This window comes from Hemiscyllium ocellatum, chromosome 2 (genome assembly GCF_020745735.1).
Source record: "Hemiscyllium ocellatum isolate sHemOce1 chromosome 2, sHemOce1.pat.X.cur, whole genome shotgun sequence".
In the NCBI taxonomy this organism is placed as follows: Eukaryota; Metazoa; Chordata; class Chondrichthyes; order Orectolobiformes; family Hemiscylliidae; genus Hemiscyllium; species Hemiscyllium ocellatum.
The window spans coordinates 120,233,998-120,259,110 of record NC_083402.1 but is presented as its reverse complement, the minus strand read 5'-3'; the positions used below and the strand labels follow the sequence as shown (position 1 = coordinate 120,259,110).

The following is a 25,113-nucleotide window of genomic DNA, read 5'->3' as shown; positions in this document are numbered from 1 at the left end:
AAACTAATGAAACTATTGTTAACAAAGATTATTAACTTACATATTGAAACAGTTTTCGTTTTTAATTTTCCTTTAAAGCACCTTCGCCAAGTTGGGGTTGTGGGCAAATTTGTTGAATTCTTTGGACCAGGAGTGGTGCGATTGTCCATTGCTGATCGAGCAACTATTGCCAACATGTGTCCTGAGTATGGGGCAACAGCAGCTTTCTTTCCTGTTGATAAAATCAGTCTGAAGTACTTGGAGCAAACAGGTATGAATTTGGAATCTATTGCAATGTGCATTTATAATTAATCTGAGTATGTCGCAACTATTCATCAGCTATCCTTTAGTACTGCATCAACAATGCTGAAGAATTGATTTTAGCCCATCTGTGGAAGCTACAGTACTAGGCATTTTAGTATATTGTGCCTGTGTTGGCTGTTGAGAGTTTGTTAAATTGTCATTATAACTAATCTTTCTCCAGAGTACATATAAATTTTCTCCCCTTGAAGTTGTATGTAAGTTACGACAAGCTATATTTAATTCAGCGACTTTTAAAAAAAAATTTTGCAGATAATCAAATTTCAACTTTGTTGCATCTAGCAACCAAAATAAGACCCCTCAAGTAAGTTAAACCTCTCACCCACACTAGCTATATTACCTGATTAATGTTAGAATTTTGCCACAATTCCAACCAACACTGTCTCTGAATGTGCCCTGGGTTTGATCCTTGTGCAGCGTTGCTCTCTGGAGTTCTCTTCCGGGGGAATCCTGGAGTTACAATCTTACAGGATTTTCCTTTATTCAAATTTGTTGTGAGTGTTATTGATGATTCTTTCATCCACAATACTGCAAGCCTGCATCATACCACCTTATCAGAAATAACTTTTCTGCCCCTTGTTATGTTTTCAGAAGTCACATGACACCAGGTTATAACCCAACAGATTTATTTGAAATCTCTCAAGCTTTTGGAGCACAGCCCTTTACTCTGAAAGCTTGTGATTTCAAATAAACTTGGACTATAACCTGGTATCATGTGACTTCTGACTTTGCCCACCCCTGTCCAATATTGGCACCTCCACATCCTTGTTACATTTGCCACTCGTTGTCTTAAAAGACACAGCTTTCCTATAGTTAACTCCTTAAATTCTTCTGCAGGGCAATCAGTTATCCTTGTGCATAAGGCATAATACCTTGTGGCATAATTTATCATGCAGCTGTTAAAACAGATTGACACACTCTTCTCCCCTGGTATGGCTAATTGCTTTCAGTTCCTCCATAACAGCTTGCCCATGTCCCTTAACAGTTTATTCCAGACAGTTATAGCTGTTTCTTTCAATCCATGCAGTTATTAAAGTTCCGAAGTTTATGCTATCAGTGTTTATTCATTTCCTTTTAGAAGCTTACTATTAAATCTGCTTTCACCATTCTTTTTGGCAGAGCATTTGAGTCATAGTGTTAGCCCTGTTGCTTTTTAGTTGGGAGAAGCTGCATTTTTCACTTCAATAGTATGTGCATGTGGTATGTTTGTGAGTGTCATGATTAATTTGCACAATTCTGGAGATTTATCCTCGAATGTAGAAGCAGAGTTAAGGCTAGACCATCATTTAGCAGGAAATGTCACAGCATGGACTAGTGAAGTAAGCAATCCACAAATGGAAAGGGTGTCTTTGGCCTCAAGTCAAAACTACTGGCTTCTAGGTCCTCATAACTCAGATTGTTTAAAGATACTCCAGTTTGATAAAGTTCTGTACAGAGTTTTTTTCTTTAAAATAAAACCAGAAAACCATCGACTGTGGGGAATGAGTGCTATACACCTATATAGCAGCCTGTTGCAATTTGGACATGTTGAAGCCCTTGGCAATTTATGCTTCTGATGCATGGTCGCAGTCGTACTGTAGAGAAACTGAGCAATCTATTTTTACAACCTAAACAACAGAAAATAGCAACATTGGAAACAGAATAAAAATTTGTTTTAGTGATGTAGAGTGTTAAGAGTTGACCCAGGATATTAGATTTCTATTGTGCATGGGATCTAAAATGGAACTTTAGACTCCTGCAAACGAGGATTAAAACGACTTGCCAGGATAGTGTTCTAGTGCAATGGTACTTAGATTTTAGTACGTAATATTTAGTATCTAACATTTTCCATCACACAAGTGCCGTATTTCCTCTGTGGGCCTTCATTTCCCTGTAAGCTTTCATTCCCCATCACCCTCTTCCCCACACCTCAGCAAAGAGATTCTGAAGGATGAATCACTGTGCTGCTGCACTCTCTGGTAGCTGGTTAGAGTGACATTTGCAGAAGCTTGGGATCTGATTGGCTGGCGGCCAACACAGCAAAGAGAGCGCTTTTTGTTCCCAGTGCAGCATGATTGTGAGTTGCAATCTAATATTTAAAGAAGAACACTGAAAATTGTATGGTCTTGAGAAAACTTTGAATAGCTGTTGAAGGTACTTAATCGCAGCAATGCCAACTGTTTTACAGATTTCTTTTCTCTTTGCAGCACGGAAACAGACCCTCCGATCCAACTCATCCATGCAGACCAGATATCTTAACCTAATCTTGTCCCATTTTCCAGCACTTGGTCCACGTCCCTCTAAATTCTTCTTATTCTTCCTATACCCATCCAGATGCCTTTTAAATGTTGCAATTGTACCATTCTCCACCACTTCCTCTGGCAACGTATTCCGTGCATGTACCACCCTCTGTGTGGAAAATGTTGCCCTTTTGGTCCCTTTTATATTTTTCCCCCTCACACCCTAAACCTATGCCCTCTAGTTCTGGACTCCCCACCCCAAGGAAAAGACCTTGTCTATTTATCCTATCCATGCTCCTCATGATTTAATAAAGCTCTATAAGGTCACCCCTCAGCCTCTGGCACTCAAGGGAAAACAGCCCCAGGCTATTCAGCCTCTGTCTGTAGCTCAAATCCTTCAACCCTGGCAACATCCTTGTAAATCTTTTCTGAGTGCTTTCAAGTTTCACAACATCCTCCTGATAGGAGGAAGACTAGAATTGCACACAGTATTCCAAAAGTGGCCTAGCCAGTGTCCTGTACAGCCCCAACATGACCTCCCAACTCCTGTACTCAATGCTCTATCCAATTAAGGAAAGCATACCAAGCACCACCTTCACTTCCTATCTACCTGTGGCTCAACTTTCAAGGAACTGCACTTCAAGGTCTCTTTGTTTAGCAACGCTTCCCAGCACCTTACTTATAAGTGTATATAGTTAGACTTTTTCATTGCTAGATTTCTGTTGTGGAATCTTTGCATTTTAAAGCTAGGGTTTCCTCTCCTGTTTCAAAACCAATATTTGTTTTAGCTGCTGAAAGATATACTTTCATTAAATAAAGCAATCATATTTACTCCATTCTTTGTGTTCTCTTTTACTTGTTTAAGGTCGAGACGAAAATAAACTGAACTACATTGAAAAATATCTAAAAACAGTTGGTATGTTCAGGGATTTCAGTGATTCATCCCAGGATCCAGAGTTTACACAGGTAAGATGATTCTTGTGTGTTCCAGGTGCGAAAAAACCTTCTTGCCAAATTGTAAATCTTTGGGATCTACAATATGTATACTATGGGAAGTTCATCCCAAGTCTTTCAAGTCAATGGTTATACGGGCTTTAGAGATGAGAGATGAAGTTACAGGTGTGGTGTGATTGGGGAGGACAAAAGGATTAAAAGGCACTGTACAAATGCATATTATGTCCTGAGGATGTCTTGATGCTTCATAGTTGTGTACTTGTAATGAAGAACTCCAGAATTCTACAAATTCATTACTATTAAGGAAACAAGACAGCAGCTAAACTGTTGTGAACTTGTGTTGAATGCTCAAGGGCCTAAGACTTAAACCTCACTTGCTTTTATTTTTGTTTGTACATTATTCCTTTTTTTCCCCCAAGGTTCCACACTTGCCTTTGATTTCTAAACTGTGGGTATTAATTCAGCTGATGAAACTGCCTCTGCTTTCTGGCAGCTGTTTGTACATTCCCCCGCTTTGACAAATGGTCAGTTAGACTCGAAACGTCAGCTCTTTTCTCTCCTTACAGATGCTGCCGGACCTGCTGAGACTTTCCAGCATTTTCTCTTTTGGTTTCAGATTCCAGCATGCGCAGTAATTTGCTTTTATCTTTTTTTTTTCTCATTTTAAGCTTATTACCTGTATTTGTGATTATGTTTTAATGTTGGTATTTTATTATTTTCTGTCCAGATTACTAGGTAATAAAATTTATTTCTTTTACTCAACAAAGCCTTTGAAATCGGCTCCTTCATTTTCTAGGGAACTGAATTTTAATTGATGTATGATAACTGTGTGCTATGATAACTGTGTGCTAAAAAGAAGAATATTTGTTGGATTTGTGATGTGACCTCAAAAAGAGAGGAAGCTGATTTCCCCCTCCAATAATAACAGACCTAAATGTGTCTAATTCACTTCAAATTGTTTATTTTAATTTTTTCTTGTGGATCACATGAATTCTTTATTTAAAGTACTGCACAACATTAAGTGATGTTTCCAATATTAAATGGTCATCGTGTAACTAAGTTACAGATGGTGAAGTACTGTCTCAATCTATATATTGTTTGACAGCTGATAGGCTAGGGATGTGGTTCCACACTTACCTTTGACTTCTAAACTGTGGTTATTAGTTCAGCTGATGAAACTGCCTCTGCTTTCTGGATTCCTGATTCCTGATGAAGGGCTTGTGCCCGAAACGTCGAATTTCCTATTCCTTGGATGCTGCCTAACCTGCTGTGCTTTAACCAGCAACACATTCTCAACTGTATCTCCAGCATCTGCAGACCTCATTTTTTACCCTCTGCTTTCTGGCAGCTGTGGGAGAAAATGATTTTTGCAATCTTGCCCCATTGCCATCGCACAAATCTCTTTGCAAACTCTGATACTAACTTCACATCTGGCTCCAAGCTCTCAGTGGTTCACAATGGAAGTGGACAGTTGTCAGGCATGTGGTTTAGGGGTTGCTCTTCTTGAATTTAGTTGGGCAATGGCAGTGAGGATTTGAACTGTGTGTAGACTAGTGTGTAACTGGGAGAAGTTTGATGTTTGGGCACAGGAATGAGAAACATTTCCTTCACCAGCAATAATGGCTCCATATTTTACAAAGAAGCATAGTTGTAAATGTTGTCTGATGTGTTATAAAAAAAAACTTCTCTTCAGTTTGTTGCTATATGTGTTTTTACTAATGCAAATAAATGTTCCTTTGAAGACATGATTTTGTTCAGACAAAATATGTTGATATCACTCAATGTCTGTTTCCCCCAAAATATGTCAAGAAATGTAATTGCTTTTCAATGTCACTTTCAAGAGCAGAGAATACCGGCATATTAAATGGAGGTTTGTAATCTATTACATGCAATTCTAAATATAGAAGTGTTTTTCAGATTTGGGATAGTAAATTTTCTTCACACTATCAATGGTTTATATTTTAAAATGTTTAGAAAATAATGTTTGTGTTCAAACACGTGTTGCTTTTTTGTACGTCATATCATGTCCTTGTGTTTTGCCAAGATAATTTTTTTCATCCTATGTAGATTGTGGAATTAGATCTCAGCACTGTGGTATCATGCTGCAGTGGTCCCAAACGACCTCAGGACAAAGTGGCTGTGTCCAATATGAAGCAAGATTTTGAAAGTTGTTTGACAGCAAAGGTGAGTTTAATTTAACACCAACCACCACCAGAAATCCAAAAAGGTGAAAGTTTTGTATTGGCCATAAATTTGCTGAAAGATCAAAAAACAATTAATGCGTTTTTGACGATTTTTTCAGGGTTGAAAATACTGAACTTGGTGCCTCAGTGTTGCGATTCAGGCTGTTTCTATTGCACAGATACCCTGGTTTCAGCAACACCTTGCATATATGACTAACCTAAGTGCGCCAGTGGAATTGGGAATAGCAGCTTGTGAAATATCAGAATATTTAAAAATGCAGTGCTGTACTTGAGCCAAATCATCTGGATCAACATAAACTTCTTGATGAAAGAGATGAAGTGTGATTTGCTTAACCTTTCTTGCATTATGCTCGCTCATTCTGAACAGTTGTTGAATGTATTTGGCTAGTTCTAAGGGCATAGGATGCTGCTCAACAATAAGACCATAAGATATCATTTGAACTGTTTGGATCATCAAGTCTGCTCTGCCATTCAATCATCACTGATGTGTTTCTCCTGCTTTCTCACCATAACCTTTGATCTCTTTGCTTATCAAAAACATATCTGTCTCTGTCTTAAATACACTCAAGGCCTCTACAGCCTTCTGTAGCAATGCATTCCACAAATTTACCACTCTGGCTAAAAAACTCTCCTCATCATAGTTCTAGAGGGTTGTGCCTTCACTCTGTGACTGTTGTCAGGTCCTAGTCTCCTCTTCTAGTGAAAACATCTTCTCCACGTCCCTTCTATTTCGGCCTTTTGGTATTCTACGTTTTGATGAAATTTCCCCTCATCCTTCCAAACATCTATGTACACACCTAGAGACCTCAACCATGTCTCATATGACAAGCTCTTCATTCCTGGGATCATTCTATCAAACCTCCTCTGGACCCCCTCTAAGGCCAGCACATCCTCCATTAGATCCAGGCTGCACAAATGCTCACAATATTCTAAATGCAGCCTGATCTGAGGATTACATAGCCTTAATATTATATTCCTACTCTTGTATTCCAGTCCTCTTGAAATACATTTCATTTGCTTTCCTAAATGTCAACTGAACCTGCCTGTTGAACTTAAGAAAATTCTGAACTAGGATTCCAAAGTCCCTTTTTGCTTCAGATTTCTGAACATGTACCCCATTCAGAAAATAATCCAAGCCTCTATTCTTCCTAACAAAGTACACAACTTCGTATTTTCCCAGATTGCATTCCATCTGCTACTATTTTGCCCATTGTCCTAGCCTGTTCAAGTCCTCCGCAGCCTCTCAACTTTATTCACAATACCTGTCCCTTCACTTATCTTTGAGTTATATACAAACTTAGCAATAATGCCCTCAATTATTTTGTCCACACTGTTGATATATAAGGTGAATAGTAGTAGTTCCAACACTGAATCCTGCAGAACTTCACTAATCACTTGCCATCTTGAAAGAGATCCCTTAATGCCCAGTCTCTGTCTTCTGCCAGTCAGCCAGTCTTCTATCCAAGCCAGTACCTTGCCCCTAACACTATGAATCCTTATCTTTATTTAACAGCCTCCTGTGTGGCACCTTCTCGGAGGCCTTCTGGAAATCCAAGTAGATCACATGTACTCGCTCTCTTTGCCTAAGTTGCTCGTTACCTCCTCAAAGAACTCAGGTTTGTCAGGGATGACCTCTTCTTGGTGAAGCTATACTGACTCAGCTCTATACTACGTGCACTTCCAAATGCTCTGCAATCTCATCCTCAATATAGACTGAAAGAATAAAATTAGTCTCATGGAATAAAATCCCATTACCAACCAAGAGCATGCTGACCAGATAATTTCCCATCTTCTGCCTCCCTCCCTTCTTAAACAGGGGTATTACATTAGACATATTTCATTCCTTTGGGACCCTCTCTTATTCCAGTAATTCCTGCAAGGTCATCACTAATGCCTTTCGTGAAATCTGTACAAAGTAAATGTAAAACTTAGAATTATTTCTTGATTAAACCTCAACATTACCGCTCACATTCACAGTATTGCAAATGAGCTTTTCTTTGCCCTTCTTTTTCCTTAGCATTCAATTAGTTGAAATTTGGTAAAGGTCATAATTAAGAATGCAGGAATTTTGTACTGAAACGGAGTTTCCATTTTTTTCCCCTCTTTTTGCCACTTAATTCTTTAGCGAGGATTTAAAGGATTTCAGATTCCGCAGGTTCGTCAAGACGACAAAGTGAAGTTTCAATACAACAATCAGGATTATGAATTGTGCCATGGTTCAGTGGTAATTGCTGCCATCACCAGCTGTACAAACACCAGCAATCCATCTGTAATGTTAGGAGCAGGTATGTCGCACGCATCTACCTACCTACATATGTTTGAAATTTGTGTTTTCATGCTGAATTCTAATTGCGAGTATTTTGGTAGGATACCAGTAGATTTCTAAAACCATGGTTCTGAGTAACTTAGATGATATGTTATTTTACAAAGATTTTCTTAGTTGTGTTGCAGATATGCACAATCTATTCTGCCTTGTCCTGCAACAGAGAGTTGAACATGCTGTAAATAGAACTGTAGATCGATTATAATTTATTTTCTATTGAGAGAGGTTTAGAGGCTGACATGTACTTGCAGATTCTTGACACTAGAATGGAAATGGCTAGTGTGGAATGATCCCAGTGTGTATCTCTCGTTCAGTCTATGCAAATTGCTGATCATGTAATTTTAGTGATCTAACCTTGAATGAATTCTGGTCAGCCTTGCAAATGGGGATAACTTATTTTGGTGGTGTCGGCACCTATTTTGTATTTTTGTAAAATCTGACTGGTGTTTGGGGATAGTATATTTCAGTGCATCTCACAGTGCTAGATTCAAATAACTGCTCTTTGTTGTTAGGAAGTGCTGAGCAGAACACGAGTAGTTTCTTTCAAAGGTATAGGAAGTTCCAAGGGCACCAACAGTCCCTGGATCAAGATGCTTTCCCATCCCCATTTTTGTTGACATACTGAACTCAGGGTTCAAATTGTCCTTTTTTCATTTTTAATTTGTAATTTCCTTATAATAGTTGAGTGAAATGCTGCAGATATTGAAATCTGAAATAAAAACAAAATGCTGGAAATTCTCTTCATCTCTGGAGAGAGAAACAGACTTTAATATTTGTGGTTAATAATACCCATTTTGGAATGAGATGTGTGACAGAGGCAACCTGTTGAACCAAGTATGGAAACTAGAATGGAGGGTGACCTAGAGGACAGATAGAAAGTCTATGAGAACTTGAAAGGTTGCAGTGCTTAAATTATAAAAGGGTACAAAGGTGCAATGCAGAAGTGTTGGTAGTGGAGCAAGTAAAGAAATAAGTGAATTAAAAGGAAGTTTAAGTGACGAGTTAAGACCATTATAAGTGTTTGATGTTCAAAAAGTTGGAGGCAGTGGTTATGTTCTGAAATTGATGAACTGTAATCTAAATACTTTAATTCATTGCAAGCCAAATAGCATTAACATCATGCAGAAATACATTGACTGCATAAACTTGGAGAAGCTGCAGCTGCATGTTTATGGTGACTTGAGTACACAAAGGAAAGAGAATTGCATCCCTGAAACGCCTGTTGTTTCCTCACCCTCCACCAAAATTTGATAAGGGATGTGTGTTTGTGTTCTGTTTTGGTAACTTGCCAGTATTGTCAGGCATTCCTACTAGTGGAACGTTGAGAAAACTGAAACAGATTGAAAATGTAGTTCGTCCAGAAACATTGTTCTGGTTTTTAAAAACAAGTCGCATGCAGATTCAGGAATATTTGGCGTGCATGTGTTCATACTCCAGTTGTCTTAAGTCTGCTTTATGTTACTGCACAGGAAATCTGCAAGCTTACATGTGTATTGTGTATTGGAAATATATGTTTGTCACCATTCTTGTACAGAAGGATTCATTCATGTTTTGTTTATGGAGCTTGTGTCTTTTGGATTTTGGCTCCATCAAATCATCTGCTTGCAGAAGTGTTTTATTATGAAATCAGCATGCTTGGTCAGAATGTAACCTTTTTCCTGAATCATTTGCTCTGTTTGTATCCCCTTGCTAAGTGCAGCAATGTTTCTACAAGAAAGTTTTTTTTTTCTACTTGTCTTTTAACTAAATTAAATTGGTTTATAATATGCCAATTATTTTTTAAAAATCTCTAACTAATTTATGTGGCATTGTGAATGAATCTTCATGCATTATCAACAACAATAAAATATGTATCCTTACATAACAGCAAGTAAATCAGCTGAATCTTCTACTACAGAAATACCTAATTGAATCCAATACACTGGCTTCTTCCACCTGAGTCCACCACAACCTGCATGACGATTTGCCATATAAAAGTTCAAATGAAACCTGATTCTATCACATTGCTGATCTTAACACTATGAAAAACAGCTTGGTTTTTCTGTTTTTTCCTATTCTGTTCGCTGGCCTACTTAGCAGATCAAACAGTTTATCGCTTTTTGCTCTATCTGAACCCTACAAACTCTACAGTGGGGAAAGACGCCATTCGGCCCATGCAGTCCATCCAAAGAATATCCCACCCTGACCCAGATTCCCCCATTTACCATGGCCAATCCACCTAACCTGCACATCTTTAGCCTGTGCGAGGAAGCCAGAGCCTCAGGTGGAAAACCCTCCCATCATCAAACCATCCCTACTTTGGAACATGTCTTGGAATTGAAGAGATTCCATCATTAAACAAATGGTAAATTCAAGAAGTATTAAGAAAACACTATTTGCTTTGTACTTTGCTGTCATGAGCCTTCATTCAGGAAAGCTATTTAATATCTTTATTCTATGTGTTGCAGGATTGTTGGCAAAGAAAGCAGTAGAAGCTGGTCTTAATGTTAAACCATATATCAAAACCAGCTTATCTCCAGGAAGTGGGGTAGTTACCTACTACTTAAAAGAGAGTGGAGTCATGCCCTATCTTGCCAAGCTAGGGTGAGTATAAAGTTTTTCCATAGTTCATATTAGCAACCTTGCTCTGTACAAGGGGCTGTGCACAGAGACTTTTGTATTAGCACTGTATGCAATGTATCCATTTTCAACTTTCTTTTATGCATGCTGAAAATTTTTGGGTCCCTGTAGAATGCAGTTTGATGTGAAATAATTATTTGTAACAGCAGCAATGCCTTTTTCTCTTAAAATAAAGTTACTGTACGCTGGTATTTCATATTTTATAAATCTATTCCAGTTCTGGTCCCTGCAGCAAGCTTATTTTGATACACATATTGCAGATTCTTTATACTAGCTTTCAATCTAGTGACTTGCAAGTAGGAGCTAAGCAAACTTCAGCAAACAAGGGGAGTGAGCATTGTTAAGTTAAATGTACAACTGAATGCCTTTTTAAAGCCACTTCCAATTATGAAGATCCAAAAAACTCATAGTAATGTATGTATGTGGCTGGACCTGTTGGTTGAATTGAGCTTAACTACCCTGAGGATAGTTGAATTAAACTATCCCAAGGAATATATAAAGTAGACCTTTTAGCTCCAAAAATTCAGAGAACCTGAGGTACTTGTGAAAGATACTAAACACATGCAACTTTAATGCAAGTTAGTGTGTTTTACGGCTGTTTCAGAAGTTACAGGCAGGCAAACTAACACTTATATATTGCTAGCTATTTGTGATTTTAAGTAGCTATTTTGTACACTGTAGGTTTGAAGTTGTCGGCTATGGGTGCATGACGTGCATTGGTAACAGTGGTCCACTCCCAGAGTCTGTAGTGGAGGCCATTACTAAGGTAAAATGCTATAAATATCCCTTTCAGATTGAACTGTCCTTTGTTGATTGTGTATATTTTGGTGGAGTTGTTGAAAATGTGGAGCTAAGGTGACCTTTCACATCATAAATGTAGTTACAGGCAACAAAATACTTGTGCATTATTGTATTTTTACAGAAGTTACCATCTGCAAGGTGTGCTACAGCAACTTGCCAAATCACCTTTAACAGCACTTTTCCAACCCACGGTCTGTATCACCTAGTAGAACACAGGCAGCAGGCACAAGAAAGCACAAGCATCTGCAAGCTCCCTCTAAGTCTCGTCACCCTAATATGGGAATATATATCTGTTCCCTGCTCACTGCTCAATAAAAATCCTGGAATTCCCTCTCTAATGGCATTTTAGGTGTGCCTACAGCACAGGGACTACAATGATTCAAAAAGATAGCGAGCTGTCACCTTGTCAATGCTGACGGCTCAGCAATAATATTGGCTTTGCCATTGATGCCACACCTCACTAATCTATTTAAAACATTTGAGCACAACGTAAGTAGCTAGTTAATGATTTTTTTTCTTCTTTCTTGAGATCTATTATCCTAGAAGAGGGAGGGATTCATTCTTCATCTTTGGGGAGCTGAAAATCTAATAATATGACATGGCCATGATTGGTATGCTATTACAATGAAGAAGTTGAATCTTGCAATATAATACCAGCAACACTAGTGGAGACAATTTACATTATGTTATCCTTGTTTGTTCAGAATGATCTTGTTGCAGTTGGAGTATTGTCTGGGAATAGAAACTTTGAAGGCCGTGTACATCCCAACACACGTGCTAACTATTTGGCTTCGCCACCATTGGTTATTGCATATGCCATAGCTGGTAGTATAAGGATCAACTTTGAAGTGGAACCATTAGGTAAGCTGCTTCTCTATGATAATTCAGTTTTGAATTGCTAAAGGATGATTTCTATAGCAAATGAAAACAAGACTAAAGTTTACTTTTCGTTTATTCTAATGATTGGTTAACTCATTTTAATAGACTTGCAAGCTTCTCTTCTGTGCAGCTTCTCTTCTGGTCATGGCAATGTTTCTATCGTTATCCCTTTAATGTAAAAAAAAATCAGATCTTCCAGTACATTACAATCATTGTGGTCTTGCAATTGATTTTGAAAAAGGTACTGGATGTATGTTAACATCAGGTGGAAACAGTTCACACATTATTACCTGTTGGTCTGCTTGATATTTCCAGTAGTTGGTAAATTAGCAGTTACTGAATCCTGGATTGGAGCTTAAGGTGTGCCACTACCGAATGATCGTTTTGCCTGTTATGTAGCAATGCAACAAAGACTTCTGCCTCTCTCTGTTTCAAGATGTTGCACAATATTTTATGGACTGAGATCCTTTTGAGGTGTAGTTGTTTGTACTGTAGAAAATAGGCAGCATGTTCATGGATGTCAATGGCGATGTGGTGATAGCTCGCAATAGCCAAAACAGAAATGGCAGTTGAGTGAGAAATGTTGGTCCAACTCACTTTGCACAAATACCCTGCCCTTTAAAATATTAGCTGTGGGATCTTAGATGTGTTCTTGTTTTAATAACTCGAGCAACAGATGGCACCTCCAAAAGTAGATTACTTTTTTAGTACTGTGTCAATCTAGATTATACTGAAGTCTTTGGAGTGGAATTTGAACCTATAACCTCCTGACTCAGAAACTAGGATACTACAGTTGAGCCATGGTTGACACAACAGTTCTTTTAATGGAAAAGAGCTGATAAATTTCTAGTCATCTTGATATTTTTAATCACTCATGAGAATTAAAAATCAGATTTTCACAAATGACTTGTTTTTGTTTTAAATGTATGTCCATTTCAAGAGTATGCCTCTGGAATGTAACCAAGTTTTGATTAACTTCTTCCTCCTGGATGTTGTTCAATGCAGTGCCATTTCATATTTACAACTAAACTGTTTAACCATTCTCTTTCAGGTGTTACTGCGGAAGGAAAGGAAATCTTTCTGAGAGATATTTGGCCAACCAGGGAGGAACTGCAAGCGATTGAGAGGGAATTTGTTATTCCTGCCATGTTCAGGGAAGTTTATGAGAAGATTGAGGTAAATGAGGTGAACTTTACTCAGGAAGTTCAAAGGTTTAATGATTTTAATCTATTGTAACAGTATCTGGGAGAAGCTCGAGTTGTGCACAATTATAGTAAAATGTTTTAACTAAAATTTAAATACAGAATTTTGAAGAACTGTCCAAATTTGGCAAATGTAAGTATGTGGTCTGCTGTTTATAGGGCTCAATGAGTGAGTTCAGTAACTGGGTGTGCATATTAGCATTGTTATCCTTAGATTAGAGATTCAGAAAGTTAAGTTGGGAAATAGTGTTTTGTTTTTTCATATTTTTTCCACAGAAAGGAAATGAATGCTGGAATTCTTTGAATGCTCCTGGTGACAAACTCTATACTTGGAATCCCAGGTCAACATATATCAAATCGCCACCATTTTTTGAAAACCTGGTACGTACTTGTGTATATTCAAAGCTGAGATAGATTTTTGATCATAAGGAGAATCGAGGGTTATGGGGAAAACACAGGAAATTGGATATGAGAAATGTTGGATCAGACATGCACCTATGCAATGGTGGAGCAGGCTGGAGAAGCCAAAAGGCTCACTGTTGTTCCTTTTTCTTACAGTTTTCATGGTTTACCTGTGATGGGTGTATTTCAGATTTAGGGTGACTCCCTTATTCCTCTGACTGTGAGGGACAGGTTTGACTATTTCTTAATATAATCCATCTCTTGTACTGAAATTAATAATATTCAGTGTGTGCCAGAAATTGAGAAGAATTCCGTGTGCCTAAAAATAAATCCTGCCGTGACAACCACTCTTATGAAAGTAAAAGATTTAGGTTCATAAATAGTGCCACCCATGATCTCTGTGGCTAAGTACTTCATAGTTAATGAAGTGCTTTGAAGTATAGTCACTGTTGTAATGCAGGAAATGGGGTACCTACTTGTACACAGTGAGGAGCCTCAAACAGCAATTTTATGAAATTTTCTTTCTTTTACATGGTGTCGGTTATTGAGTCATACAAGCATAGAAACAGACCATTTGGTTGAACTTGTCCATGCTGACCAGGTTTCCTCAAACAGCACTAGTCCCATTTGTCTGCAGTTGGCCTATATCCCTCTAAACCCTTCCTGTCCATGTACCTGTCCAAATGCCTTTTAAATGTTGTACTTGTAGCCATTTCTGCCATTTCCTTTGGCTGTTTGTTCCATTCCCACACTACCCCCGCATGAAAAAGTTGCCCCTCGGGTCTCTTTTAAATCTTTACCCTCTCACCTAAAACCTATGCCCTCTATCTTTGGACTCCACTACCCTAGGAAAAAGACCTTGGCTATTCACCTTCTCCATGCACATCATGATTTTATAAACCTCTATAAGCCCTTAGCCTCTGACACTCCAGGGAAAAGAGTCCTAGCCTATCCAGCCTCTCCTTGTAACTTAAACCCTCAAGTCTCCACAACACCCTTGTAAATTTTTTCTGTACCTTTTCTACTTTAACAACATTCTTCCTAAAGCAGGGTGACCAGAATTGTATACAGTGTTCCAAAAGTGGTCTCACCTATGTCTTATACAGCCAGTTATAGAGTCATAGAGATGTACAGCATGGAAACAGACCCTTCAGTCCAAACTGTCCATGCCGACCAGATATTCCAACCCAATCTAGTCCCACCTGCCAGCACCTGGCCCATATCCCTCCAAACCCTTCCTATTCATATACCCATCCAAATACCTCTTAAATGTTGCAATTGTACCAGCCTCCACCACTTCCTTTGGCAGCTCATTCCATACCTGTACCACCCTCTGTGTGAAAAAGTTGCCCCTTAGGTCTCTTTCTCCTCTTGCCTAAACCTATGCCCTCTAGTTCTGGACTCCCCGACCCCAGGGAAAAGACTTTGCCTATTTACCCTATCCATATCCCTCATAATTTTGTAAACCTCTATAAGATTACCCCTTTTGAAGGATAATTATTGGCTGCAGAGCTTGGGTGAACTTGACACCTGTTTTTTTGAGGACAGGAGGGCCTCTATTTAAGCCCCTGTCTGAGAGATGGCATCTTTGGTAGTGCAGTGTTTGCATCGGCCTGTATGGGAGTTCAGATTAGATTGGTCTTCTACCTGTGAGGTAGGTGGCAATGGAGTTCAAGCATCCCTCCAGAGATTTGAGATTTTGAATTAAGTAGAGAAGGCTAAAAGTTAGTATTAGCTTGTCAACTTTGACCACTTCCCTGATTTATTTGTACTTCATTCTGAACAGTTCCTCAGAGTAGATTCTGTTCCAGGCAAGCTGCTCTCGGCATATTTATATGCCAGACCTGTTGTATACTACTAACTTGTGAAATACCACAACAAATGAGCATCTTTTCCAGAATATTCTGAAGAAGATTGAGTGAAGCATAAATACTGGCTTGGATAGGTTTAGCTGAATGGTAAGATACTGTGTTGCATATCCTGTGTAAATCATCTAGTTCTTGAGAGAGCTTTCTTTGCCAAATGGCTCAAAGTTTGCTCCTATAAATTGCAACAATTCAAAGTAACTTATTGTTTATATAATTTACGTTTTAAGACAGCTAAACAAATAGCTCATAAATAAGAAATATGATCTTTATTTTGAGTTGGTTGATTTCTGGCAGGCCAATAAGTGGGATGATGTGAGGCAGTGAATAGTGGAAGTCTGGAATCCTTCTCCCAAAAGTTGTTGAGGACGGGGACAAAACTGAAAAATTCAGTATTAAGCTTGAAAGGTATTCTGATAGGCAATGAGCAGTGATGCTAACAAAGCAAAGTTGAAAAGATGGTGATCAACTATGATCTAATTGAATAGTGGGGCAGGTGTGAGGGGTTGAATGACCTCCTAATAATTAGGAGGCCATTCAACCATTAGTGTTGCTAATAATCCTCAAGTCTCCAAATAAAGTTGAAATTTGCTAGAGTTCCTGGTCTTGATTGTTATCTAGTTGCCACTATCGAAGATTGAACATGTAGATGTGAACTGGAGAAAATATACAGATTTTCACAGATTTCCTGTACTCCTATCTCTCGTGCTCTACATATACTTCCAATACTTGTTCTTCAGCTTGATCCCCTGCACTCCTCCAATTCTAGCGTCTTGTGCATCCCTGCTTTTCATTGATCTACCATTAACAACCAGGAAAGGGAATTTCTAAAATGTTCTAAAACACTCCTGTTTCCTCTTAAGGCACTCCTCTAACCTTCTACTTTAACTAAAACTTTAGCCACCTGACCTCTACGATCTGTTAATGTGGTGTCAAATTCTGTTTGATAGTGAAGTGCTGCAGGGCCTCTTTGTTACTTTAAAGATGCTGTATAAATGCAAATTGTTGCAGTTACTTAGCAGTTATTTGGAATTGAGGTAGCAGTTCCAAATTCTGTTGATCTATTGATTATTCAGCTTATTCAGATATGAATGGTTACCTTTTGAGAATTGTAATGGTCCAACACAGACTCTATTATAACCTATAGTATTAGATGTTTTAATCCACAGATCAGCTGATGTACCAATTGGGCTTCGGTCTTAATCTCATTCAATTTTATTGGAGTGCTGTCCTAATTTCCAGCATCATGTGGTTATCTCTGTGAAGGAACAAGAAATAAATGAACTGCCGCTGGTCAATCTGAAGTACTATTGCTGTATCATTTACCACTGTACACACATTTTCAAAACTGACTTTTTCTTTCATCCAGACAGTAGAACTGCAGAGTCCTAAACCTATCATTGATGCCTATGTTCTTTTGAATTTGGGTGATTCAGTGACAACTGATCATATCTCTCCAGCGGGGAATATTGCCAGAAACAGCCCAGCGGCACGGTATTTAACTGATCGAGGGTGAGCATAATTCTTAATGGGTTTATTAATATTCGTACTTATACCCTGTCCTTTTCCAAATTCACTGCAAATGACTTCTACAGAAACACAAATATCTAGCTTGTGTTCTGATATATAAGGGTAGATGAATAGGAAGGGTTTGGAGGGATATGGGCTGGGTGCTGGCAGGTGGGACTAGATTGGGTTGGGATATCTGGTCGGCATGGACGGTTTGGACTGAAAGGTCTGTTTCCATGCTGTACATCTCTATGACTATATAACTATTGCATTTTAAAGTTATTTTTGCAAAGAATAAAGCTTCTTCATCTAAAGTTAAGTATTGCCCTTCTTCTCTAAGTGAATATATACTTACCTTAGGGGGTGCAGTGATGTTTTACACCTTTCTAGAATGAGTGTGTTGCCCAATGAGGAGAGATTCTTTCTCCAAGCTTATCTCCTACTGTACAGCCAATCTTAAGTGTGTCATGCTAAAACAGTATTGGTCGACCACTGAGTTGTATTCAAGATAGTAAAGATGGAAAATGGTGATAATTTAAGGGTCGGAAGAGGCATCAGAAATCAAAAGTTCTCAGATTGAACTCTCAGTAATGAGATTAGCTAATGCAGAGATGTTAATGGAATGGAATATTACACCATTTTGCAAAGCAGTCTCAAGGTGATGTAGCCAAGCTGTTTAAAAGGAATGAACCAATGTACATAGACCAGCATGTTTGTCTTTAGCTGTGCATGACGCTTTGGGAAATGCTACACCAAGTCACACTTACTAACTCAAACACTGAGCTGGTGAGAGCAGCGTTTAGAAGAATGTGAGAAGACCTGATGGAAATGTATAAAATTCTTAGAAAACTTAGCAAGTGTGTTTTGCCGAGCTGGAGATTCTAGTATTAGGGATTCTTAATGTCAGGACAGGGGATCAGCCATTTAGTTCGAAGTTGGCAAGAAACTTCCTTAAGTAATGGATTTTGAATCTTTGCGTTTTCTAACATAGAGCTGGGGACGTTCATTTGATGAATATATTATTTTTTCAGATTTTTGAATACCAAGGAAGTCTGAATATAAGGATAAGACAGGAAAGTATAGTTAAGATAGATGATCAGCCATGATCAGAGTGAATGGTGAAGTTAATTCATGGGGTCATTGGGCCTCTGTTCTGGCTATTTCTTTTGCAGTACTATTCCATGGATGAACATGTAAGGGAAAATATGGACCCGAGGCCAAAGAAGGAATATTAAGAGAGGAACATAAGTTTTGATTAAAGAGTTATATTTTAAAGGAGGTTGGAGATAGATTCGTGTTTGGGAGGAAATTTCAAAACATCAGGCCTCGGTACCTGTAAGCAAAATCATCAGCAATGGGGAGAATGGTGTAGTCAGGATTTACAAAAGGACAAAAATAAATGTGAGATGAGGTGTAGTTAGTAAAGAAGTTGGAAATCATGAAATATCAAGTTTGTGGTGGAATTTTAACATGAAAATGTGTATTCTAAACTTGTGATGTTTTGTCCCAGAAGCCAATGTGGATAATTAAGGACAAAGGTAATAGAGTGAGCAGTATCCTGTGGGATAAATAGAGGCAGTTGAAGTTTGAATGAACTGAACCAAGTAGAAGTTGGGATATTGTCCAAGAGAATATTATATCATCCAAGCTAAGAGATAACAGAACAGTAAATGTGTGGAAAGACCTAAAGGTGGTGATGTCAGTCTTTCCAAAATTTAACTAGAAGAAATTTAAGCTCTCGCAAGACTGCAAGTCACACATGTGAAGCGGAATTTTTCTGAGAGGTGACCAGAGAGAACTCAGCTAGCGCATTCCAAATCTTAACAATTTTGAGTAAAGAAGGTTCTCTCATCGCGCTCCTAGCTCTCTTACTGACGGTCTTGAAATTGTGACCCCTACTTACTGAAACAGCAACTAGTGAAATCAGAATATGTTTCTTTACTCTGTCAAAATTATTCATATATATACATATAGATGACCCCATTGGGCAGAAAATTACAAGGGGAAGCACTTGTGGGAAAAAACGACCTGCATTTTCCTGCCTAACTACCCATGCCTATCATTTTATGATTATAGACTGCATAATATTGGAGTCGATTAAGGTTTTAACAAGCTGAATTGACTCCTAATTAATGTTTACACATTGGGTTGGCAATCGAATTTGGTGCCCACCCATCTTGTGTCATACTTGGGTAAGCCTGGATGAACAGGAAGTTGGTGGACTAGCCACTTGACCTGTTTTACATGCTCCCGTATTGAAATCACACCTACAATATCCAACCCTTTGTCTCTGAATGATGTTATTAAAGTGCAGGCTGCAGATGAGCAAGCAGAAGGACCATGATATGTTGTGGACTCTTGAGGTTGTGATGAATGAGGTGAGATGACATTGCAATGTTTCTGGCCTTTTACAGTAGAGGAGAGGCAGGTGACAGTCTTGTGATGAAGTGGCAGAGTTCCAAACTCTGAGCCAGGAGGCCTGAGTTCAAGTCCCATCTGCTCCAGAGGTGTGTAGTAATACTTTTTGAATCGGTGGCAAGAAAATATTGCCCTGCCTCGGAGCCAGAAGCTCTAGGATGAAGTCCAATCTAAGGATGATGTAAGCTACATTTACAATGCAGCCACACTGGCTGAAAATCAATTTATAAAGCCTTCCATTGTAGAATTTTGTAGTATAGAAGGAAACCACTTTGGCCCACTGTGTCTGTACTGGCTGCTGAAAGAGCTACCCAGCTCGTGTCATTCTCCAGCCCTGTCTCTGCAGCCCCTCAATCCTTTACTTTCAAATATATATCCACCTCTCTTTTGAAGCCTGCAATGGAATCCACCCCCACTACTCTACCCAGGTAGCGCATTCCAAATCTTAACAATTTTGAGTAAAGAAGGTTCTTCTCATCTTGCTCCTAGCTGTCTTGCTGACAGTCTTGAAATTGTGACCCCTACTTACTGAAACAGCAACTAGTGAAATCAGAATATGTTTCTTTACTCTGTCAAAATTATTCATATAATTTTAAACACCCCAATAAGATCATCTCCTAATATTCTCTGCTCCAGGGAGAATAAGGAGAAAGTGAGGACTGCAGATGCTGGAGATCAGAGCTGAAAAATGTGTTGCTGGAAAAGCACAGCATCTGCAGTCCTCAGGCAGCATCCAAGGAGCAGGCGAATTGACGTTTCGGGCATAAGTCCTTCAGGAAACTGCCTGACCTGCTGCGCTTTTCCAGCAACACATTTTTGAGCTCCAAGGAGAATAAGCCCAATTTCTCTCAATCTTTTCTTGTATCTTGGCATAGGCGATGGCCAAGACTATTAATCAAGAGTTCCAAGTAATGTTCTGGGGCCCTGGGTTCAAATCCTATAGTGGTAGACATTGAATTCAAATTCCACTAATGATCTGGAAATAAGATTGTAATGATGACTATGAAACTATTGGTGATCATAAGTGAAAACCCATCTGATTCACTAATGTCCTTTGGGGAAGGAAATCTGCTGTCCTTCCTGGTCTGGCCCACATTTGACCCTTGGATCCACAGCAATGTGCTTGGTTGACTGTTAGGGCAGTTAGGGAATAAATTCTGGACCAGCTAGTGACACATGGATCCATGAATGAATAAAGAAGAATCCCTCATTCCTGGTATCATTCTAGTAAATCTCCTTTGTGCTCTCTCCAGGGCTTGAACAACTTTCCTTAAAATACCTGTTCCAATATGCATAGCCAGCAACTGAGAATTACGCATTTGTATCTCAAGGTCACTGCTTCTGTACTCCCCTCAATGTTGTACCATTGAGCCTGTATTGTTTCTCCCTGTTTCTTCTACCAACATGCATTATCTATTATTTCTCTGAATTGAAATATCACCTGTCTGCCCATTTGGCCAAGTTGTCAATTCTGTCTGAAGTCACTTAGTGTCATCTTCACAGTTCAGTACTCCTTCTTGCTTAGTGTTTGCAAATTTAGAAAATTTGCCCTCAATACTCATCTTCAAACTGTTTATGTTAATTGAAAAAATCAAGGTGAGGGATCCCAGCACCGAACCCTGGGAACTTTCAATTCATCTCTGGCCTGAGAAATGCCCACCTACTTTCTGTTTTTTATCTTTTAGCCAACTTCTAATCCATGCAGACAAGGAACCATCAATCCCAAATATTTCTAATTTGCTAACTAACCTGCCATGTGGCACCATATCAAATGCTTTCTGGAAGTCCAAATATACATTGTCCACAGCACCACCCTTATCCATTGCTTGTGCCATCTTGTCAAAGTACTCACTTTCATTTTCTCAGGCATGACCTGCCCTTAACAAAGCCATGTTGACCGTCTTCTATTAACTTATTTTTTTCTATATGTATATTTAGCTTGCCCACTATTGGTGTCAAGCTGACAGTTTTGTCGTTTTGTGGGTTATCCTTTGTCACTTTCTTAAACAATGGCATCACATTTGCAATCCTTCAGTCCCTTGGAACTAATCCTGTGTTCAGAGAAGACCATAAAATTTTTGTTAATGGCTTAGCGATTTGCATCCATTACACGTTTCATCCCTACCGGGCCTGGCAGCGTCTCTATCTGGAGTGCTGCCAGCCTTTTTCCCACTCCTTTACCTATCGCTGTACTGTTCAGTTGTTCAATACTCACTTTCAGCAGGTATGCTCAATATTCACTATCTTCTAATTTGGTAAAGACAAGAGCAAAGTAAACATTTAGTATCTGTACCATACCCTTTGTTTCAATAAGCAGGCTACCCTGCTTGGTTGGAAATAGAGGACTAGTTTGCAAGGACTCAGGTGCCTTATGATTTCTTTTATCGTGGGGTAGTGGGTGATTATGATTTTAAAAGGGAAAGGAACTTTTTGTGGAGTGAACTATTTGAGGTCAGGAGGAAAGCTGGCTGGTCAGCAGTCTATGGAGAATGGTGTCAAGGAATTAGAGTTTGGTCTCGGTGATAATATGGGTTTGAGAGGACATGTAAGAGATAAGAAAGATACTCAGAAACAGGGGATTCAGACATTGTTTAACATGAGTGTTTGGGGAGGAATGGTTGGGCAGGAATGAAGAAGAATATCAGAGGAAACTGAATGATTGTTCATTATCTGAGTGAGAAGGCGTTCTGAGTTTATTGGACTTGTTATTCGAAGTGTGGGTGAAGATGGTAAGGGGAATAGGCAGATACAGAAGAATAGGAAAAACAGTTTATCTTTCCTTTCCAAAATGATTGTGGGGAATGCTTGATTTTGGCAGAGAAGCATGATGTTAAATGACTTTTGAAATGTTTAACCTAGTTAAACCCCTTCTATTAACTTTTTAAAAATCTTTTTAGTTTAACTCCTCGACAGTTCAACTCCTACGGATCCCGTCGAGGAAATGATGCAGTAATGGCAAGAGGAACATTCGCAAACATTCGGTTGCTCAATAAATTCCTCAACAAGCAGGGACCGCAGACTATTCATTTTCCCAGTGGAGAAATAGTAAGTGAGAAATCACAAAGTTATATACTGAGTCCAGTGGGCTGGCACATGAGAGTATCAGGTTGCACTATGGCTTTCTACTTGCTGAGTTGTGTTTTCAACGAGGCTGTTGTGAAAAGTCAAGCAAAGATCAGATTTTTATTTGAAACGTGTAAGTAACCAGAAATATTACTTTGGTAGTGGTAATTGGCAATGGCTCTTCACTTTATTGAACAGTCTATCAGTAATCCTTTTGAACTTTTCTCTCCTGATGATACAGTGGAGTGTTCCTCCTTTACAGTTTTTTATTCACTTGTGGAATGTGGGCATTGTTGGCTGGGCCAGCATTTATTGCTTGTCCTTAGTTGCCCTTGAGAGGGTGCTGGTGAGCTGCCTTCTTGAACTGCTGTATTCAATGTGATGCTAGCAATTCCCTTATGGAGGGAATTCCAGCATTTTGACCCAGTGACAGGGAAGGAAAAGCAATATATTTCCAAATCAGGATGGTGAGTGGCTTGGAGGGGACACACAAGTGGTGGTCTTTGCATATATCTGATGGCTTTGTTTTTCTAGATGGTAGTGGTTGGGAGTTTGGGAGGTGCTGTGTTAAGGATCTTTGGTGAATTTCTGCATTGCATCTTGTAAAAGCATATGCTTCGGAGTATTGGTGGCGGAGGAATTGGATGTTTGTTGACATGGTGTCAACCAAGTAGGCTACTTTGTCCTGGATAGTTTCAAGCTTCTTGTGTTGTTGGAGCTGCACCCAGACAGACAAGTGAAGAGTATTTCATTACACTTCTGACCTGTGCTCTGTAGTTGAGAGACATGCTTTGGGGTGTCAGGAGGTGAGTTACCTGCTGCAGTGCTAGTCATTCTGCTATAACATATGTTTCGTCAATGCGAACTCGCTGTAACATGATTGACAAATTGGGGATGCTGTTTCTAAAACGCAAACTTTTAAAATGTGTATTGGCTGTAACATGATTACATTGTCAATACTTCAAACAGTGTTTCTAAAGCATGATTTTCCTACAAAGCGGGGTTGCACAAGAACCAGCCATCACATTATAGAAGAACTGACAGTATTACTAGTCTCTGACTTGTGGCTATAACTGTTGTGTTTATATAGTGAATTCAATTGAGTTTCTGGTCAGTGGTAAATGTCAGGATGTTGGTAATGGTGGGGGTGGGGGAGGGGGTTCAATGATGGTAACACCATTGAATGTCAACGGCTGGTGGTTAATTGTCTGTTGTTGCAGATGGTTGTAAGTTGGCAATTGGGTGGCATGAATGTTACCAACTGTCAGCCCAGGTCTAGGTATTGTCCAGATCTTGTTGCATTTGAACATGGATTGCTTCAGTATCTGAGGAGTCATGAATGTGGCTGAACTTTGTACAATCATAAGTATGCATCCCCATTTCTGACCAAATCATTAATAAAGCAGCTGAAAATGGTTGGGCCAAAGATAATACCCAGGAGAATTCCTGCACAAATATCTTGGAGCTGAGATGACTGACCTCATAATAACAACTTCCTATGTACCAGATGTGACTCCAACCAACTGAGAGTTTGCCCCCTGATTCCAGTTTTGTTAGGGCTCCTTGATGCCACATCCAGTCAAATGTGGCCTTGATATTGAAAGCTGTCACTCTCACCTCACCTCACCTCACCTCTGGAATTCACTGGTTTTGTTCATGTTTGAACCAAGGCTGTAATGAGGTCTGGAGCTGAGTGGCGCTGACGGAACCCAAACTAGGCATCACTGAGTAGGTTCAACTTGATAGCACAGTTGATGACATCTTCCGTAACTTCAAACGTAAAATCAATAACAAATATCAGTACAATAAAAAGAAAAAAACACAAATTACAATACAACTACTAATCCACTATCCTATAATACAAAGCAAACCTAACACAGTGCAAAGCAACACCAAAAAAAGCAAAACAAAACCACAAAATACAGAACAGCTATGCTCGGCGCAAAGCTCCCAAACAAAGGAATGGGAGCATTGTATATACATTTACCTGTATTAACTCAGGAGACCCCCTCCAGGGCCCAGGGCTTGACAAATCTAATTATCCTGTTAAACAAATGCCCTAGTTAAGATAACTGACAAATCTATGTCCAAATAACTCAAGTAGGGCTGCCGTGTCTCATACAAATTGTCTGTTGTGTGGTGCACCATGTTTGTAAAAAAAGTCCGAGAATGTGCTCCATAAATAATTTCTGCCATCCCAGCAAACCCGGCAGGTTCTCAGACACCCAATTCATCAGAATATTCTTCCATGCACAGTATGCAAGAATATTAAATAGCTTCTTCCCATGTCCATCTAAAGATGGGTAAATTCGATAGACCTAAGCGGAGAGATATCGGGTCTCCTTTAACTTGGGT

General features: G+C 39.1%; 1 protein-coding gene across 1 annotated transcript in view; it reads left to right on the top strand.

The window, feature by feature from the left end:
• Positions 1-25,113, top strand: part of LOC132828789 (cytoplasmic aconitate hydratase) — a 73,007-nt gene that overhangs the window by 36,086 nt on the left and 11,808 nt on the right. Inside the window, exons 8-18 of the mRNA XM_060845883.1 lie at positions 79-250; positions 3,385-3,485; positions 5,541-5,657; positions 7,803-7,962; positions 10,448-10,583; positions 11,301-11,385; positions 12,125-12,281; positions 13,351-13,475; positions 13,778-13,882; positions 17,138-17,280; positions 22,593-22,740. Coding sequence (XP_060701866.1) covers positions 79-250; positions 3,385-3,485; positions 5,541-5,657; positions 7,803-7,962; positions 10,448-10,583; positions 11,301-11,385; positions 12,125-12,281; positions 13,351-13,475; positions 13,778-13,882; positions 17,138-17,280; positions 22,593-22,740 — 1,449 coding nt within the window. The remainder of the gene's footprint in view (positions 1-78; positions 251-3,384; positions 3,486-5,540; positions 5,658-7,802; positions 7,963-10,447; positions 10,584-11,300; positions 11,386-12,124; positions 12,282-13,350; positions 13,476-13,777; positions 13,883-17,137; positions 17,281-22,592; positions 22,741-25,113) is intronic.